At 45.4% G+C, this 20,872-nt stretch overlaps 1 protein-coding gene across 2 annotated transcripts in view; it reads right to left on the bottom strand.

Moving 5' to 3' along the window:
* RSPRY1 (ring finger and SPRY domain containing 1) overlaps positions 1-20,872 on the bottom strand; it is a 171,679-nt gene that overhangs the window by 11,683 nt on the left and 139,124 nt on the right. For both annotated transcript variants that reach the window (XM_085637997.1, XM_085637998.1), the window contains exon 14: positions 16,075-16,179. In XM_085637997.1, the coding sequence (XP_085494123.1) occupies positions 16,075-16,179 (105 nt within the window). The remainder of the gene's footprint in view (positions 1-16,074; positions 16,180-20,872) is intronic.

The following is a 20,872-nucleotide window of genomic DNA, read 5'->3' on the forward strand; positions in this document are numbered from 1 at the left end:
CATCTGTTAGGATGTCACTTTCACCTATACAGGCACCAGACACGCGCGGACGTCAGTACTCTTCGTTTTCTTCTACACCAAAAGCGCAGAGCCATGAAGTAACTGACGTAAACATTAGCAAAACTAGGGCCCTGAAAAGGGGAGTAACCCTAGCCCTGACAAAATCAGTCCACAAAGCGAGGCGGCATGGGTGGGCCTGTAAGGAATCTGCAGCTAGATAGAGACTCTACCAGATAATGCATTACCAAAGGTAAGTAACTTGTTCATTTGATAGAGACAGATTTCTTACCTTTGAATTAGATACTCAAGCCATACCATCCTGGTGGTGGGCTGCAGACTAATACCTTACACTAGGAAGTCCTGCAGGACCGAACAAGTAAAATGCCCGTACCTGCGGACAGGACTGTCCAGGCAGCAGTGCTTGGCAAACGTGTGCAAAGATGCCCACGTTGCTGCCTGGCAGATGTTCAGGAATGGGACACCTTGAGCCAAGGCCTTAGGTCGCAGCCTTTCCCCTGGTGGAAAGGGCCCTTAATCCCTCAGGGGACTGCGTCTTAGCCAGGGTATAGCAGATCTTAAAGCAGAAAATGACCCCGCGAAAAATGGGCCTTTTCTGCACTGCCCGCCCCTTCTTAGCTCCCACGTACCCCACAAAGAGTAGGTGGTCTACCTGGAACTCTTTTGTACGGTTATGATAGAACGACAATTCTCTTTTTGTGTACAGATGGTGGAGATGCTCCTCTTCCTTAGTGGGATGCACGATAGACTGACCCAGATGGAATGGAGTCACCACCTTCGGCAAGAGTGAAGCACAGGTGCTAAGCACAGGTGCGAAGCACCACTTTATTTGGAAAGGACATCATATAGGGAGGCGTACAAGATGGCGCCTGCAACTCACTCACGCGCCGGGAAGATGTAATCGCCCTTAGAAAAGCTGTCTTGATGATCAGCTGTAAGTATTGCGGACACCGAGCATTCTCTTTTGAGAAGGACAGATCTAACCAAGGTTCTCCCCACTTCTGACTTGAGATGCCATTCGTGATCCGCTAGGCATCGGCGGCTGAGTTAGTCCGCCCTGGTGTTCGGAGAACCAGCCAGGTGTTGAACCACCAGTGTTATGCCCTGCTGTTCCAGCCATGTCCAGAAACGCAGGACCTCTAAAGGGTCTATGACCCCACCCAGCCCTGCTTCTTGCATTACCACATGCGGTGGTTTTATCCGTGAACACCTGCACTAACTTTGCCTTGAAAGAGGGAAGAAATGCCTTCAATGCCAATCGAATCACTCGAAGCTCCAACAAGTCGATATGGAGCCCCAATTACACCAGAGACCAGTGTCCCCTGTTGATCTCCACCTCTCCCAGATCGCTGCCCCATCCAGGAAGTGACACATCGTCACTAATGTGAGATCTGAATGGGTAAGGGAGAGGGGCTTCAGTTGACCCAATCGCAGTTAGTCAACCACCATTCCAGATCTCTCCCAGTTCCTTCCGAGATCAGGACCACATCGGTGAGATTTCCTTGATACTGTGCCCACTGGAACTTCAGATTTCACTGCAGATTCCGCATAAGCCACCTGGCATGCTTTACCAATAGGATGCAGGAGGCCATGAGGCCAGAATATTCTGGACTCGTTGCTCAGGAGGATAGGCCCAAAACTGCACTGTGTCCAGACCAGCCCCGATGAAAGGGAGAGTCTGAGGAGTCAGGTATGACTACGGCACTTTTATAGAGAACCCCAGAGAATGCATAAGAATCACCGAAGGTTCGCCGTAGTCTGAAGGTGGGAGACGACAGCCTGGGGCGAGGACTCCAACAGCCAGTCGTCGAGGTAGGGGGAAGACTGACACCCCTAACCTGCGCAGATGAGCTGCGACTACCACCATCATCTTGGTGAACACCCTGAGAGGCACTAGTAAGGCCGAAGGAGAACACCGTATACTGAAAGTGCTCAAGACCTACCTTGAACCGCAGGTAATGCCTGTGGCCCAGCAGGATGGGGATGTGAAAATACACATCCTGCTGGTCCAACGCTCCCATCCAGTCATCTTGGTCTAGGGCAGACAAGACCTGAGCTAAAGTAAGCAACTTGATCTTCTCCTTGAGGAAGAGATTGATGGTCCGAAGATCTAAAATGGGCCGCACCCCTTTGTTCTTTTTCGGAATCAGAAAGTAGCGGGAATAACAGCCACTGCCTACTTCTGAATCCAGGACCTTCTCTATAGCTCTCTTGGCCAGGAGAGCTGTAACTTCCTCTTGGAACAATTTTAAATGATCCTTCGCCAGCTGTTCTTGATTTGGCAAAATGGGAGAAGGGAAAGAAAGGAAAGGCAGAGAATAGCCCTCCTGAATATCTGCAAGACCCACTTGTCCGATGTTATGGACCTCCAGTGGGCGAGATGGTGATGGATTCTCCCACCAACTGGAGTGGTGTGGTCTTGCAGTGTCAGACTAGAAGTGCCTGGATGCTGAGGCTACTGAGGGCAGGATGGCAGACAACTACTGCCTTGCATTCCTTGGTTGCAATGAACTGCGTCCACGTCCCGCACAACTTGGGAAGCCTGCGCAGGACGGTGGCTGCGATAGAGCTGGCGCAGCTGGAAACCCGTTTCATTGCCATGAAAGGGGTGAAAGCTAGACTTACCACGAGGTGTAGAAGAGAGGCCCAAGGATCTGCCCATAGCTTGAGAGTCCTTGAACACCACAAGGGCCTTCTCCCCAAAAAGATGGGATCCATTTAACGGCACGTCCGTCAAGTTTGCCTGGACATTGCCAGAGAAGCCAGTTGTTCTAAGCCAGGCGTAGCGCAGGAAGGCCACTGTTGATGAAATCGCTCTGCCCAAAGAGTCAGTCGTGTCAAGGCCACACCTTATGGTGAATTTATCTGCATCTCTCCAGTCCTTAACCACTCTAGCGAGCACTGCCCAGGCCTCCTACAGGACTTGTGGCAGCACTTGCGCAACTGTCTCCGAAAAGGAGTAGGAGAAACAGCCCAATAAGCATGCAGTATTCACCAAACGCAATGCCTTGCTGGAGGAAGAAAACATCTTCTTCCCTAGTAAATCCAGCCTCTTGGATTCTTTTTCCAGAGGAGCGGAGAGGGAACGCGCCCCTGGTGGTAGAAGCCTGCAATAGCAAGCTTTCAGGGGTGGGGTGTTGGCAGAGGAAGTTTGGGTCACCCGGAGCCGGGGGATGGTGGCGTGCGATGGTCCTATTCATAGGAGCCCCTGTACTAGGCTTGGACCACGTGCCTAGGAGGACATCAGTAAGTGCCTCATTGAAGGGCAAAAGGGGTTCAGAGGTGGAAGCCTCAGGCTGAAGCACTTCATAAGGAGATTCGTTCCGACCTGCACAGGGCAATTCCAGTCCGAGGACCTCGGCTGCTCTCTTGACCACCATGGCCCCTCCTCCATAGCCACAGCTGGCAGAGAGAGCATGCCAGTATCTAGGGAAGAGTCCACTGGCCTCCCCAAGTTGCCCATACCAGTCTACAGAAACTTCCTGGTTTTCTAAAGAGTCCATAGACCCCTCCAAATTCTTTCCCAAGCCTAAAAAATAATCAAGATGTTCAGGGGACAACATAGTACCTCAGGGTTCAATCGACGTAAGCGATGCCATTCCAACCCCGTGTCGTCTGGGATAAGGATGGGGCTGGGTCCGATGTCAGGGAAGATCGCAATGGCATGACGAGTGCCGTCCTGGATCCAGGATCGGATCCCTGAGGCCCCACTGGTGCAGTAGCCGAAGCAGACCGAGTCGAATCCAATGGGGCCCCTTCCGACCCCACAGGGCCAGAAGGGTCGTCCTGCTGAAATACATGGTGCATGGCCTTGTAAAAATCTTTACTTTAGCGGGTACGCTCTGGCTCCCGGAAAAGGGAGGGAGGCGCGAAGTCAACCCTAGCTTCGGGTCCACAGAACCGTGCCTAGAGCATCAGCGCTCCTTACCTCATTCGTCGACGGACAGTCGAGGCGAAGATTAAGTCTGCTTGGATTTCTTCTTCCGTGTCTCTTTCCAGTGTCCCGATGACTTTGAGTGGGACGAAGAGAACTTAGGGCTCCGGGAGCGGTCCCACAACCTCCGCTTATTTATTGGAACCAGGACCTCCACTGAGTCTCACTGGATGGTGTCGCCTGCCGGGATGCAAGGAGCTTCATAGCCCGCTCCAGCAAGGCCTTCGGAGCCATAGCCGAACAGTCAGAGTATGACTTTGAGACATGGTCTTGCTCGAGACACCAGAGACAGCCAAGGTGGGGTGTCGGTTACCAACATCGTGCGCGACAGACACCGCACAGTTTAAACCCAGTCTCCCTCAAAGACATCCTCGCACACAATGGAGAAACAGAAAATTCCGAAGTGGACAAAAAGTCGAAAAGGCCTGTCAAAAAGCAACAGTGGGGTAGCTCCTCCCAGATCGGTGCATAACTGGTGCAGAAAGAAAAGAACTGAGGTCTGCGCGCCTGGATGGCGCCTATATAGGTGGCCGCAACGTCATAACCAACTCTAAAGACGCCAACATCACGCGGAGCCGAATGAAGCCCCCCAACGGCGCGCGCAAGGGCTATTGCTCAAGCAAAAGTTTCCGGCTCCAGCCTGACGCCTGAGAAATTTAAAGGTAAGGAATCTACAGCTAGAAGTCACTATCAGATTATTATTATTATTAAATTCTTGTTGAGCGCAACTGTCACCCCAAGGGTATCCTGGCGCTGGATCATAGGTGAGTCATCAGATCCGATACACTACATTACTTTGGAAAGAGATAGGTCTTTAGCTCCCTTTTAAAGGAGGGGAATTCTTGCTTACTCCTGAGCAACAGAGGGAGAGTATTCCACAGCTTAGCTGCTGTAAAACCAAAGGCACGACCACCCATCCTCACTCTAACGAATTTAGGGACTATGGTCAAAAAAGCCGAGGAGGATCTTAGAGGTCTAGCAGCCTGGTACCACGAAAAGAGGTGTTGAAGTGGCAGCGGTCCCAGCCCATGCAGCGCTCTGAACACAACACAGGCAGCTTTAAAGAGAATACGCTGCTGAACAGGCAGCCAATGGAGGTCAGACAGAGCTTCTGAAGATGATGCAGAGCGAGGTCGATCTAAAGCCAGTTTGGCCGCCATGTTTTGAACCCTCTGCAGCCTACCTACTAAGGACTTAGGTGCCCCCAGAAGTAGTGCGTTACAGTAGTCTAACCTACTGAGTATAGTACTGCGCACCACCTCTATTCGAGCCTGTGGGGGGAGCAACGGCAAGATTTTGCGTAGGGCTCGAGGCCCATGCACGTAGCTATGGTCTTATTCACCAAGGCATTTAGTTGCAGCCCCGGCTCAAACACAATCCCCAGGTTACGGGCCGACTCCGCCGCTGTCACCGTACCTAAGATAGAAGCTGGCCAGAAACCTTCTGGTAACGTACGGGAGGGCTGATCCAATGAGCAATGAAGCACTTCAGTCTTTGCCCCATTGAATTGGAGTGAGTTGAGTCGGAGCCATTCTGCTGTTTCCGACATACACTGAAAAAATCAGTTGTGTATCATCGGCATAATTGATAACCGAGATGCCGAAAGATTTTATCAAACTGATTAGGGGCCGGAGGTATAGGTTAAAGAGGATCGGGCTGATCGCAGACCCCTGTGGTACACCCTGCTTCACCTGACGTGTATCTGACCGAAAAGGTGGTAAAGCCACTGCTTGCTGCCTATTTTCCAGGTAGGATTCAAGCCAGCCCAGCGCCAGACCACCCACGCCTGCCCCCTTGAGGCGATCCAGCAGGACAGCGTGATCCACCGTGTCGATTGCCGCCGACATGTCCAGCAGCACCAAAAATGCTGCCTTACCCATATCGACACGCGTTCGCAGATCGTCAAGCACGGTGATCAGGGCGGTCTCGGTCCCATGCGCCGGCCTGAAACCAAACTGGGCAGCATCCAAACAAGCGTTGGATTCCAGGAAGTTTGATAAAGTTCTTGTGACCAACTTCTCTAGAATTTTTATAGGGAATGGAAGCAGCGATATGGGTCTGTAGCTGGCAGGACAAAGCGGGTCCAGAGGCATTTTTTAGCAACGGTGTCACAATTGCAAGCTTCCAGCTATCAGGAACCGTGGCTGAGGTCAAAGACTGACAGCAGATGGTATACAGCGGAGGTAGCAACTATCTGAAAGGCCTTCCATATCCTATGTGGCAGGGGGTCCAATGGGGAACCCGACGACACACCATTAGCCACTATGCAGAATTCCTCCAAGGACGGGGTGGGAAAACAGGATAATAATTGTTGTTCACCCTTAACCTCCTCGACACCCGAAGGGTGAGGGGGTTTCCGTGGGGAGGACTCCATCAGGGCCACGTGGCTCGGAGTCGAAAGGCCACTCAAGATGAGTCTGATTTTTTCCTCAAATGCAGAGGCCAAAGAATCACACAGCTCCTGAGATGGTGTGGTAACTGGGGCTGCAGAAGCCGGATTTGCCAAGTTGTCAACCAGCTTAAAGAGGGTCTGCGATTTATTAGTGGCTTTAGTCAGAGAATCTTCCAGGAACTTCGCCTTAGCCAACTTTAGATGGTCTTTGTATTCCCGCAGGGCCTGTCTGTATTGTGCACGATCTGAGTCTGCGTACCCTCTCCTCCAAGCACGCTCTGCCTGTTTACAGCGGAGTTTCTGTTGGCTGAGATCACTGGTGAACCAAGCATTGGTTCTCCGAGGCTTGTTCTTCACCCTTTTTAAAGGGATCAGTACATCCAGAGATGTTACAATCTGTTTACACAGGGTAGTATAGCTTTTATCCACCGTTTCCTGCGCCTCAAAGGTTGTAGGCAGCAGAGAAGGTAAATTTGACCCCCTTAGTAGACGGGACCACTGTCTACTAAATTTATACCCAGCCGAACTGTCACTGCGCTGCACTCCAGCCACAGAAATAGACATGAGGATCAGAGTATGATCAGTCCAGCATTGATCCAGGACTTCATTAATGGCAACCAATTTTTTATCAGCAAAGACCAGGTCCAAAATGTTCCCCTTCACATGTGTGGGACATTACACAAGCTGTTCCAGCTGTATGTTATTGCATGCTTGGCAAATTTCCCTGTAGGCTAGGTCTTGTGGGCCTAATGGTCGTAAATTAAAATCACCCAGCACTATAAAGTTGGAGTGTGAGTTGGATAAATTGTACACAAGGTCAATAAATTGCTGAAAAGAAGGGGCTATACCGGAGGGAGGTCTGTAACACAAAAGACCAGAAAAAACTGTGCCACCCTGAGCCAATAAGGAAAATCCCAGGAGTTCAAAGCCCACCACCTGTTTAACTGTAAACTGTGAGAGGGCAAGTGTGTCTTTACAAATAAACCCCACTCCGCCACCTCTACCCGTAGTTCGAGGGATATGTCTGATGAAATATCCTGGAGGACATGCCCAGGCCAACTCTGCTCCACTATCTGATGTAGTCCAGGTCTCTGTCAGGAATAAGATATCCAGTTTAGCTGACTCAATCAACAAAAAGATTTCGTCATAGTGCTTTACAAGGGAGCGGACATTCAGAAGGCCACAGGAAATGGGGGGCATAGACCGTGGCCACACGGCAGAATCTTTATGTGAGGCCGAGTGGTGGTTCAGAGCACACAGTTCTTCCCGAGAATATACTAAATGTGTCCTCATTGGGTCTCTGGAGCCAGGAGCTACCGGGACGCGAACGGGCGCAAACGGGCTTACCTCTGGCGCACCTCCGGCGCGCCCGCTGCGCGCCTGCGTCTCCATTGATCTTATAGTATTACGCCGCGCGGGTACCGCCTCGTAGGCGTCTGACCCACCCAATATGGCGCCTACAATGTCCCAGGCCTCACTCACCCACTCCAAGATGGCGGCCAAGCGTCGCTGAACCGGAGCCCCCGCTAGCTAAGTCCCGACAAATGCGGGTGATAGAAACGTTTTAAATGCAGGTAAGCCTAACGGTCTCCCCCCGCAGCAAAGCAGCGTAGCAGCAAATTAAAAGAATCTCTATTCCCATAGAGTTGTAAGTAGTTTGTTAAAAAACAGCAATGCGCGCGATGACAAGGTCTGCCTTACCGTGTAAAGAAGCAGTTTATAAAGCTCTCCAATGCGCGGGTACCGCCTCGTAGGCGTCTGACCCACCCAATATGGCACCTACAATGTCCCAGGCCTCACTCACCCACTCCAAGATGGCGGCCAAGCGCCGCTGAACCGGAGCCCCCGCTAGCTAAGTCCCGACAAATGCGGGTGATAGAAACGTTTTAAATGCAGGTAAGCCTAACTGTCTCCCCCCGCAGCAAAGCAGCGTAGCAGCAAATTAAAAGAATCTCTATTCCCATAGAGTTGTAAGTAGTTTGTTAAAAAACAGCAATGCGCGCGATGACAAGATTGAAGGAGTTTAGGGAGGGACCTTTATCACTAAATAAGGCGTAGCTTCAGAGGGTAGATCAAGAAAACATGGGTCATCAGGGGATCTGGGCTCTACCTGTTCCTGGTCACTACATACTACATTTAGAGTTGATAAGGGTATGGTTTGAGGAGATGGTGTAAACCTGGGACCATCAGTGGAAGGTTGCTCTACACGACCCTGAATAGGCAGGAGCAGTTGAGGGGATAGAACGCTCCTTAGCTGCAGGTGAAAACTAGCATTAGCATTTGAATTAGCATATACTTTCAGCAAGTCTAAACAATTAAAGGACACTTTTCCACATGTAGCAGCCTCTCTGCTAATGAGTCCAAGGTAGATTTTACCGAAGCTTCGAAGGCCTGTACTGCTACATGTAACCTCTTCAAGGCTTCATACGTCACCCCAACAGTGTCTGATCTCAGCTTGGTGCCAGTGAAATCCGTATTCGGTTTGGCAAAATATGTCAGAGTTTTTGGAACCCCCTGTATAATGCCAGATGATTTTAAACGTGGCCCTGGGATTTTCAGACACTACAAAGGGGGTTATGGTCCCAAGTAAGAAGATGAGGCCACATCCGAAACAGCGGAGCCAATTGCAGCACAGGAAGATGCATCGCCACCCACAGCCTGACCAGGGCTGCAAACGGGGAACACATTGATGTAGAGGAGGGTTCCTTCAGTCCCTTCTGGGGTATCCATGGGCAACGATCAGGTCTTGTTGGCATGAACTAATTCTCGCTTCAACTGTAGGGATCTTTTTATTTTATGCACCCATAGCGCTGGTAATACAAGTCAAAACAACAATGAGGCTTACTGGACGGCCTCTATTTTGCCACAGCCAGTGAAAGCTTTCTCCTTCCCATGGCACCCCTTTAAAAGTTACAATATCCTGGACTTCAAGGTCAAAAGGGTGGGCACAGCCCAGACTCTTCTTTGCTCCGACGGGCGGGGGATGGGCCTGGGCGTCCCACGGGACGTGATGGGAGCGCTACATAGCGTTGTCGGAAGTGAAGGTGCAAATGATTAACAGGGCAGCCTCCAGAGGCCCTGTAGCTGCCGGATGATGTAGTCCCAAGTTGTAGCCAGCACAAAAAAATGCCTGTCATCATCATAACGTAAGAATTCTTACATTTGTGGACTCAGATTTAACTGGAAACGTGTTGCACTGTCGGGTTTGTGTCAGCATCAGCAACAACAGTTGAATTCACCCACCTATCTTTATTTGAATGTCTGTCTCTATATCTGTACATTTGGAAGGGTATCTTCACCTCAGATTACACCTTGTCTGTCTGCAGCTGGAGCCCCCTACTTCACTCAAATGTTGGGAAAGTTGCTCGGTTCATAATTAGTCTCAGGATAGGCTCCTTTGGACTGTGACCAATGGCTTTCCAGCTTCCTCTCCCTTGCAAGACTCAAGCAAATCAGACATCTTATGACTCATCTCATGCTCAAACCAAAATGTTTGCCATATTTTGTGTGTTTTCCCTTTTGCTGTGCTTTACCACTGTATGAGGCTAAGAAAGCTCCTGGAAAGCAGAACTTTCAAATGAAGCACATGTTACGGTGAACAAAGATCAAGGGACTGGACCCCAAACTTCAGGTATATAGATACCATGTGTGGTGAACACAGACCTTCAAACTGGGCAGAGGACTAAGGCTGGACAGTCAAGTGAAACTTTTTATTTTTCCACTGCTGTGCATTTGGCAATTTCTGATACAAGGCTCGCTTGCAAAGGACAAGTCATGCAGGTTTCAGTCTTGTGCTGGACATCAAGCAGGTAGACCCAGGCCATAGAAGACCGAAGCCGGAAACTCTCAGATACAATCCCCAAATAAGCTACTGCGCTGCTTGGGCCAAGTAAAAGAAAAGCTAGCTTACCTGTAACATCAGCTCTGTATAGTGGGTATCTTCAATAAATTCATACATTTAAAAGAAATGCAACCCTCGCAATGCAGGAAACGTGTATTATACCTTAAAGCAGCCAAAGACCTACAAATCCCAAGAACGTAGAACATTGATAGTTAGCCCTTCTGTTCATTTTTACGGTCTACTGATGAAAATGGGATCACACAATAGGATTTCCATTCCTGTGGCTCCATTGTGAAGGAGGGAGGGTTGGTTATGGACTTAAAGGAAAATTCCCATGGTCGCAAACTGATGCTACACTAAGGAAAAATGTCCTTCTCTATCATGTGATCTTCATTAATATTCATGAATACTGAATGTGAAAAGACTAGCAAGGTCATTCCTTTCTAAGAGTTTAGCAGTATCGAACAAAACAGAGGGGAACATTCCAATATGCAAGGCTGAAATTATTTTCCAAGAAGGTTCTAGCATTTTGAAGTCAATCTTACTGGCGAGGCCGAGAAGAGAACCCAATTACTTTTAAGACTGATGTCTGGGTTTGCCATTTCTTTATTTACTGATAATCAAACAATACGGCAACCCAATAGCCCCAGGGAAGCTGGGACATATTGCCAATAGAACAAATAAGGGTGCTTTCCACAGAACGTTTCTTCCACGAATATTAAGGCAACACCATGCTTTAAGGGAAAAAGTAGTTACCGAAGGGCATAATGCTACAGTGATCGGCCTCTTGTTACAACCGGTGGCATTTGGAACTTTGGCATCCCCTCGAAAATGGCTTGAAATATTAGTGTGCAGATGGTCTACTGTACATTAACATGGATGTGTCATTAGTTATTAACCATACTCCTAATGGATGTGTGGGATTCATTGCATACCTGAAGACAGTTTTTATGTTGGACAACGTAATTCATGCACTTCAATTTATTTTGGCTAAACTTCGGGCACAGTGCCCAACCTGTTCCAATATTCTAGTGGCTTTGTTAGACCGGTTGTAACTTTCTACTAATGTCCCCATTTGTCTTTTATTGGATATTTACTTCATGAGAATGCCCTTTTGCCCAGAGGATGGTCTCACACGCTTATGGCTGTAAGAGACTGAAACATTGACTATATCTCTTGTATAGTCACAAGAATAGGACCTCTCACCTATGTAACTATTCTACTTCATTGGAGCAGGAACCTATTGCTTAGATAGTAATTTGCTCTTTTTAACTAACTTCTTTGTTTGGTCTATTTCCATACGTTATGTTCCATTAGTGTTTGTTGTATGGGCTTCTTATATATGGTTACATGAATAATTGATTTTTCTAATTATATCACTTTTTTGCTATTCTGAGCAGCATCCATGGTTACCTTTATCATCCTTTATTAACTTTTCTTTTTTCCTCAATGAACTTTGTTAAGCTAACATACTTATTTCTTTATTTACAGCAATTAAAGACTTTTTTTTTAAACCTCTTTTTTCGGTGTGCCGAATGCAACATTGTACAGATGTAAGTGAGATTGGAATCAACCCTTTACTGACAAATGAAAACCCACAGTTAATATTAAACCTAATTATAAACTACAGAGTGCAGTCACCCTTGTAAAAACACATTAGATCAAGTTATGAGCAAATTCTTTGGGTGCGCTACCACTTCAACCTCTTAGACAACAGCCAGCATTGGAGAGTGGGGAGAGAGGCTGGAGGTAGGTAGGTAAATAAGTTCTGTGTTCAGTGAGACAACAAAACAAGCATTGGCATAGCCAATAGGTCTCACCCTTGCGACCTTTTAAGTGTTTAGTCATGCGGCACATTATCCTGGGTGCTGCGCTGCCAGGGATTGAGGAGCTATACAATTACTACACACTGGGTCATGCAGTCTGATTCAGGAATAAGTGCTTGCCTCAGGAAACATTTATTGGAGCGGCAGGTCTGAGAGACAGAGGTGGGTGAAAAAGGTGGAACAGTGAGAGGGATGAGTTTGGGGAGACCAAAAGGTGAGAGAATAAGCATCAGCAAATCCAATAGGTCTCGGCAACACCTGAGCTTCAAGCTTTTGGAGTTGCCAATGTTAATGTTTTTAGCCGTATGTTTGAGGTTGCAGATGTGTCATGTGTGTCTGTGTTCAAATGTGTGTTATTACATTTGAGGGAGTACCAGTGGCTGTGTGTTATGTGTGCATGCTTGTGTGTGTTTACATACACAAACGGCTGTGTGCGATATAGCAGTGCTAGTGCGTGATTGGGTGTCATTGGGCTGCTTGTGCTGTGTGTTTTGTGCGACCCGAGGTGCACACTGGGATTGGCCGCTACATAGGAACATTCAAGGTAAACTGTGGCTTTTAAAGTTATCTGCAACGACCCCAGCTCTCTGCTCAGGGCTTGCTTTCAACGCTTCTTTTGTCATCTGCTTAAAGCTGCGAGTGTTGTTAATCAGAAGAGAAGAGTAGCATCACTCGTTGATTTGGGATGGATTATAGAAGCAAGGTTCAAATGCGGAGGTATTGATTGCATGGCGACCGCAAGCACAAGTGCACCATACACGGGCTCAGCGTTAGTGGATGTGATCAACTACACAAAAAAACTCTGTCTCAAACGTTTTTCACTAACTTATCAAGTGTGTAAAATCAGTGCAATGACAAACAATAACAGTCCCATTGCAGCCTTGTAAAATGCACGCTGCATTGTCTTTTTATTCTTCCACTATGTGATCAGATGTTCACCAGTGACTTTTTTGACGCAGTAAATGTTTTGCACATGCAAAGTTTGTTTGTTTTTCTTTTTCCATGTATGTATAATTGATATCGTGGCCATTTATGGTTACGGACATTGATTTCTTTAACAAACGGAACACCTGATCGATATTTATCACGGTGGCATGTCAACACGTTATAAAAGGGCTTACATAAATTCTGTTGGTTCAGGTGAAAAGAAAGATGCAGTCACTTCTAGGGGGTGCTGACATTACTAATTTACATCGGATGCCATGGGTAAGACGTGTCATTTATTTTACAATTTACTGTGAGGATGTAATGTACTTTACACTCGCAATAATAACTTATTTTTTAAATAAATCACACACCCCTCACATCTGCCGTACCTAAAGCACTTCCTACCCCTCTTCTGCTGATTCTAAGCACTGTAAATAACAGATGATTCTATAACTCAATATATGGTCCTCACTTTACCAATCAAAATAAGGAGGGACGGCTGAGATGGCCTCAATGGGGTTGTGACCTGCAGATAGCCACGTCATTCCGCAGGAGATGTCTAGCTCACTGAGCCATCCTTTGGCGCTATGTTAAACATTCTATCCACAACTCTGTTACGGCATTGCCATGTGCAAGCGTTAAAGCTTGCACTGCCGGTGCGATAGAGTTATAAATCACTGTTTGTTATCATGCAGCAGCCTGGAATGTTAAATAAAGAATGTTCAGCTTACTAAACTCGTCATCCGGTTGAAAGGTAATAAAAGTTCATCTTGGTAGTAAACGGGATGCCGACGATCCTAATGTGAAGGCTAGAATGCAGGAGGGGCTCTTGTGAGGCCATACTCTTGTACAACCGCACAATTATGACGACTGAAACAACTGCATACAAATTCCTTTTTATCTGGAGTGTACTCCATAGCCTTAAGCACTTGCTGGATGAAGTCATAGGTGTCGCAACCTCACTGCGTTGTTTGCGCAAATTCCACGTTAAGAAGATTACGAGTGGAGCCTTTCTTCCTCAGCTCGTGATACAGAAATCATGGTTCTACAGGCTACTACTAGGAAATACACGCACTGTGCGATCCAAAATGAGGAACTGGATTCACTTAGGTCTAGCGCCAATGGTAAGAGCACCGTTTGCTTTATACAAACTATTCTGCTTTACGAAGAAGCGTATGTGATTAAAAACCTAGTAAACGCTGAAATTCTAAACATGTCTACAGGATGTCCAGAAACAGGCAAATGCAAACAGCTCTTTTCAAGCACTCGTGCTTGTGCTGGCATCCCCTTTGCAGGAGCGAGCAGCTGCGCGCGGGCCATCTGTTTTCAATTAGCGTGGCCGCGCGCGCCGCTGCTCGCTCCCGCAAGGTGGATGCCAGCACAAGCACAAGTGCTTGAAAAGAGCTGACCAATTTCTAAAGGTCATCTTCTAGAGCAACGCATGCGCGCTATCTAGGCGAGACCTAAAAAAAGGACACTGACCACTTCTGTGGCATAATTGATGTTAAATAGGAATGCAAGCATGTAATGATGTCAACAAAGAGGCTGAGAATGAGATGCTTTCACATGTTGGCTTCAGTATGCAAGCACAACAGTCAACCAAAGAGAAGTATGCCAGGAATTATACCTTCCTGCTACTTTATCAGCTATTTGCCAGGGGCTGAAGAACAGATCTCCATCATCCTAGGACTGGAAAACACAGCCAGATGATTTGATCTGTGCTGAATTGCTTGATGATGGCCTCATCTAGCATGATTTGCTTGGCCCTAGTTGAAATCAAATGTAATTCGGACATAAACTAGATTAAGAGAGATTAATAAAAAAAGGAGAGAAAAAAAGAGAAAGTGTGCCCTTAGATTATAGAAGACACTAAAATGTTAAGATCAAAACTATACCACCGTAACTTTTGCAAACCTTCTCATTCGAATACCCAGGAAGGTTCAAGGCTAGGTATATTAAAAATAAATTTCTAAGACTGACACTGTAGTAGAGGTATCTTACTAAAACGCAGAACAAGATTTAAGAAGCAAATCTGGCAGCTATGAGACCTCTGAAAACAAGCAGACTGTCTGGCACAGCTGCTCTGCAAGTTTGATTGCTCAGCAGGTTCTTCACTTAATTCTATTGGATGTTCCAAAAGACTAACATCAAAGTTCCCAGCATCATGTTGGAAAAAGAGTGTCCAGTTTCTGTTGATCATCCCAGCTCGGTTTAAGATTTTGCCCAAAGAAATTAACAATAGATTGAAAATCCACAAGCTCCACCAATGACTCAGAAAATAGTTATATGATTCCTCGGCCTAATAGTTAACATTTTTACTGCATATGTTCTAGATAACCACTGTGAAGTCCTCTTTACAACTCCAGTTCATTAGACTTCTTTTTATTCTAGAACCTTCGAGAAAAAAACAACTTTCTAACTGTGTGAGGGTTCCGGTACCTGGGAAATGGAAAGACAAACCCCACTAATAATTAGGTATGTTGGATGCACAATGGGAGTAAGAAAGAATATTGCAGTAATTCAGCTTAGATACAATGACACAATTCTACAGCAGTAAGCAGTTGGAGTCTAAAGAGTTTTTGTTCAGATATCAGACTGGACAACTAAGCTTATTAGTGCATTCAAAGACACTGGAATAAAGTAGCACCCCATGATTTACAATACATTAAAATGGAATTGGAGGAGTTTCTTCAGTGTTGACAGCCGCAAAATGTTAAGGAAGGACTATCTAAAAAAAAGAGGATTATCTTCACTTTGGCTTGATTATATTTTTCAAAGAGCTGACAAATCAGTAACTAACTTCAATCCTGTACTGAGCAAAAGCTGTACCTGCAAGACGGGCAGCCTCTTGAGCACTAATAACTTTGTCAAGTGCTCTCTTGAAACTGATATGAGCCAGTAGACGTGAAACTAAAGCTTTGGTGACACATATTTAAAAAGAAGCTGGTATACGACACAGCCCAGAGGAACACAAAATGCACATGCAAAGTAAGCAGAATAAACACTGCCATGCCACTCCCTGGGACTCATAACCGAAAATGCAATAATCCGGCTCGAAGTCAGGTAGGTCATTGTTTGTAAATAGTAGAAAGAAGCAAAACTGAAGGTTTGTTTAATGAGAAATGTTCAACATTACCTATGCCCACATGGCCGGAGCTCAGTGTCTGCCATCTCGTCGCAGCAAAGTGTGCAGCAGTTCTCTCTGATGCTAACTTGTTTCAAAAGAGCTAGCCGTCGATGCCTGAAAAAAAGAAATACACAACACAATGACCCCCTTCAGCCATGATACTGCGTGCTACATCGAACTGGAATTGATACACGACAGAAATGTGTTCCATTTTCAAAACAAAGAACACTACAACAGCAAGTAGTATCCAACCTACTACTGGGTGAATTTAAATGTGAAACTATTGACAAGTGTTTACGAAATGCACTGGAACATTCAAAGTACAATGCTGAATCTTATCTTGAACACACTGTACCTGAAACTTGTCTTCGAGTTGACAATTTACCAGTGCGTGAAATAAATAAATTTCATGAACTGCTATGTATGCCCTGACTACAGTGGTTTTAACAATCCTGCACTTTGTCACACTTTCTAGTGCCCTGCTTGCTCCAGGCAGAATTTGGCAACAATTAAGGACCCGCTGGACACTCTAGGCCCCCCTCCTCAGGTTTAATTTTGTTAAGTTGCCGTAATGCTCTATGAACCCGGTGATAATCTTAAAAGGGAGCTGTCAAACCTACTAAAAACAATACCAATGTGTTTTGTGTGGTGTTTAATAGAATTGTTTTACCAATGATAAGATTGGTACATATCAGGCATTGAAATTATTGATGATCCGCGGATCACATGCACAGGTCGGCAGCAAGAGCTTAACTCGCACAGTCATATTGCCCTCACGACAAAAAACACTTGTCGCTTTGAATCTTATTGGGTTACTTTAGAGGACAAATACTCCAGGTGGATGCCATAGAAAATAAATTACAGTAGCAAAACTTTGTTAAAATCATTGAGTCCATCATAATACTATCCCTTTATCTGGGGCTTGGAAAGTCATCATACGTCCTCAGCCATGTTCAAACGCTCAGGCCACCATCAAAATATAGCCAGCGACATACTTAATCAAGTTTATTTCAACATGTAGACAGGCGCCACATCAAACAAGCTAACTTCTAAACACTTTAGACATGCAAGGCACAAACCATTAACTAGGTACTTTAGCAACAGTCTTACCCAGAAACAAGTTCTGTTTCATCATCAAGGTCACATTGCCTTAGGAAAGCAGCAAGTCTGCAAATCAAGGAACTGCCTATTTCTACCAAGCTCAAGTACATACATACTTGGGGAGCATATCAATTAGCTAAATTGGGTCTTTATGGAGTAGTGGCACACCAGTTTTTCTTAAACTTAGTGGCACAAGGAGGGGAATTGATTTTCTGAAGCTGGACAGCATATGTATAGGAAAATTCCCCTTTTTGACATGGTCACCCCCAACACACACTGTTTGCCTGGTATTTGATGCAATGTTTACTGACATGCACTGGGTTGCTGCTAACCAGATTCACCCAGTGCCAGTGTTCTTTCCCTAAAACAAGTTAACTGTGCAATTGTTCCCCAATTAGCAAGACCTTTAGCACCTTTGAAAGTCCCTAGTAAAATGGTAGTCCCAGTACCTAGGGCATGGGTCACTAAGGGCTGTAGCATGTATGGTACCATTCTTTTTATTTTTTTTTATTTTTATTTGCAGTATGTACATAATAATATCACATTGAATCAAAATGTCAGCGTAAAGATTCGAACTTCCAATTTAAAACATGCATAAATAACACAAGTACTTTATCTATTCAGGAACACTATATCGAGAGAAGGAGCAGAGGTCCCATTAACACAATAACAAAAAAAAAAGAACCTCTACCTTCCCTCCTCCTATGAATTTCTGTCCTCCCTCCACTTTGTGATGGGAGCCCAAATACTTTCCCCAAAGTTCCCTACTTTCTTCCCTTTCTGTGCGTACAAAGCGATCTCTATATTATGCATACCTAATAATCTAGAAAGCCACATTTGAAATGAGGGGGCTCCGGTATCTTTCCAGCCTGCGGAAATTAATATCCGAAGTACAGCAACAGACATAAACACGAAGGCCTCCTCCGTTTTTCCTAATTTTAATCTATTGTCGATACCCAAAATCATTAGAGTAGATGACAAAAGGATTTTTTTCCCTAACAGCCCCTCCCAGAATTTTTCTATCTCCCTCTGAATTCCAACCAAGGACCCACACTCAAAAAACATATGAAACAGATCTGCCTGGCCTACCTTACATCTAGGACGTATATCGTCTTCCCTTATGCCCCAGGCATATAACTTTGCGGGCGTATGATCTAAATTAAACAACGTTTTGTAATGCTGTGCCCTCAAATTAGTGGAGCGAAATATTTTCTTATTTAAAAGAAGGACAAGATCTAAATCTATATCCGGATTTCCCAGTTTTATAGCCAGAGCAGATTCTGTTTTTTCCATATCATCTTGTATTTCTCCACATAATAGAGTATAAAATAGAAATAGAGTTAGCCACTTGGTTAACTCCTATAATTTTTTGTGGTGACCTAAATATCTCAGCAGATTGGGATCCGAATGCAGTTTATTCTGGACGAAAGCCCAGAGTTTATAGGGCAGTCTCATCTCTTATAAGGTCGCATGGGCTATTAGATGTATGGCGGATGAAGGATCCTAAAGATCCAGGATATACATATTTTTCAAATCCACATCAGAGATATACTAAGTTGGATTACTTTTTTGTATCAGATTCAGAAAGAAGTAGAGTAGCAATATCTAAATTTCCAAAGCTATTATCGGATCACAATCCTTTGGTCTTAATATATAAATTGGAGAGATCAGAAAGGGCATGCACTAGGTGGACGTTTGAAAGGAGGTTATTGCTAGATAAAAGATTTGTAGATCATATTAAGAAATGGGTCGGGGAGTTCTTTTCTGCTAACAGATACAGCGCCTCACGAAATACTGTTTGGGAGACATTTAAGGCAGCCCTAAGAGGTGAATTAATAAGTTGTGCCGCAAGATTGAGAAGAGAAGACAGGAGTGAGGTGGAAAGATTAATGAGGGAATTATCAGAGGCGGAGGAACAACATACCTCTGATATAGTACAAGGCAGAGAGAGTATGGAGAGCCAAAGGAAATTGTTAGTAGTTAAAGCTGATTTACAGAAGCTAGTTACGTTTAGGGCAGTAAGCGAATATCAAACCTCAAGGCTTCAACGCTATGAAACCGGCGAACAAGCTGGTAGAATTTTGGCACTACAAATTAAGCAGGAAAGAGTTCAAAATAACATCACTAAGATAGAAGATAATGGGATAGAGTATACAGAAGCTAAAGATATTCTCCAGGTGTTTAAGAATTTCTATCAAGGCCTCTATACTGAAGAAAATATAGGAGGTTATCGAGCGCAAGATTATGTTGGTAATGGTCCTCGGCTTGCTGATACAGCCAGGGAAGAGTTAGAATGGGATATTAGCGAGACTGAGATTGTAACAGCTTTGCAGGAACTACCCATGGGCAAGGCTTCGGGGCCTGACAGGATCCCGCTGGAGGTATATAAATCTATCGCGTCTGAGATTATTCCGCTCTTGATTGATTTATTTAATGGTATAGTGAGTACAGGGGTGGTCCCAGATTCATGGAGGGAAACAAATATAGTGGTCTTTCACAAGAAGGGCAAACCTAGGGAGAAACCGGGTTCTTATCGCCCTATATCATTGATTAATGTGGACACTAAACTCTATTCAAAAATTTTGGCTAAAAGGCTGGGCAGGGTCATTGGCTGCCTGGTCTCCCCGTGGCAACATGGGTTTGTACCAGGACGTGGCACCACGGACCATATTAGGAGGGCAATAACACTGTTTGATGCCCAGTCCACTGTGGGAGACGAGATGGCCATGATCCTGCTCGACGCAGAGAAGGCCTTCGATCGAGTGGTCTGGAATTTTCTTTGGGGGATTTTAGTAGGAAGAGGATTCGGAGAGAAATTTATAAGAGCACTCACCGCAATGTATGATAATCCAGTTGCTCGAGTTGGGGTTATGGGTCAGATCTCTGATATTATAACAATAAATCGCGGTACGCGTCAAGGATGTCCCTGCTCCCCAATTCTCTTTGCTCTATATATTGACCCGTTTATTCGAAATATTTTAGGCTGTCCAAGAATTAGTTCTGTGATATGCGAGGGGCATGAAACTAAGATTTTGGCATATGCGGATGATCTGGCTGTGATCACGACTGATCCGCACCAGGCATTTCCTGAGTTGGTACAAATGGCGAAGGACTTTGGTGATTGTTCAGGTTATTTATTAAATGAATCCAAAACACAAATAATATGTACCCAAAATATCATTAAAACAGATGAAAGATTTGTTGAATCGGCGATCTATTTAGGGGTCAGAATTAATGCTTCACCAGCCAAGATTATAGTTGAGAACTTTGGCCTACTGAGTAAATCTATAGAAACAGATTTAAAAAGAATCGATGCTCTACACCTTTCATTGATAGGAAGGGTCAATGTGTTAAAAATGACAATGTTTCCCAAGGTTCTTTATCTTTTTAGAGCCATACCTCTCTTAATAGAGGAAAAAATAATTAAAAATCTGGAATCCATTTTTATAAAATTTGTATGGCAGTATGGGAGAGTAAGGCGCTCTACCAATCTTATGTCTCTGCCTAGGGATAGGGGCGGCTTGGGATTACCGAATTTGAGGCTGTATCATTGGTCATGTTTACTGTTACATATGTCCATCCTTTTTCGGTCAGAGCCACAACCTACCCAGGGAATTTATGGTAGCCAGACACTTCCCTCAATCTACAAGCTTCTAGTCGAGAGAAAAGCAGTTGGTCTTTTAATGCGGGAAGTTGACCGAAGATA

Source organism: Triturus cristatus, chromosome 12 (genome assembly GCF_964204655.1).
Source record: "Triturus cristatus chromosome 12, aTriCri1.1, whole genome shotgun sequence".
Taxonomy (NCBI): Eukaryota; Metazoa; Chordata; class Amphibia; order Caudata; family Salamandridae; genus Triturus; species Triturus cristatus.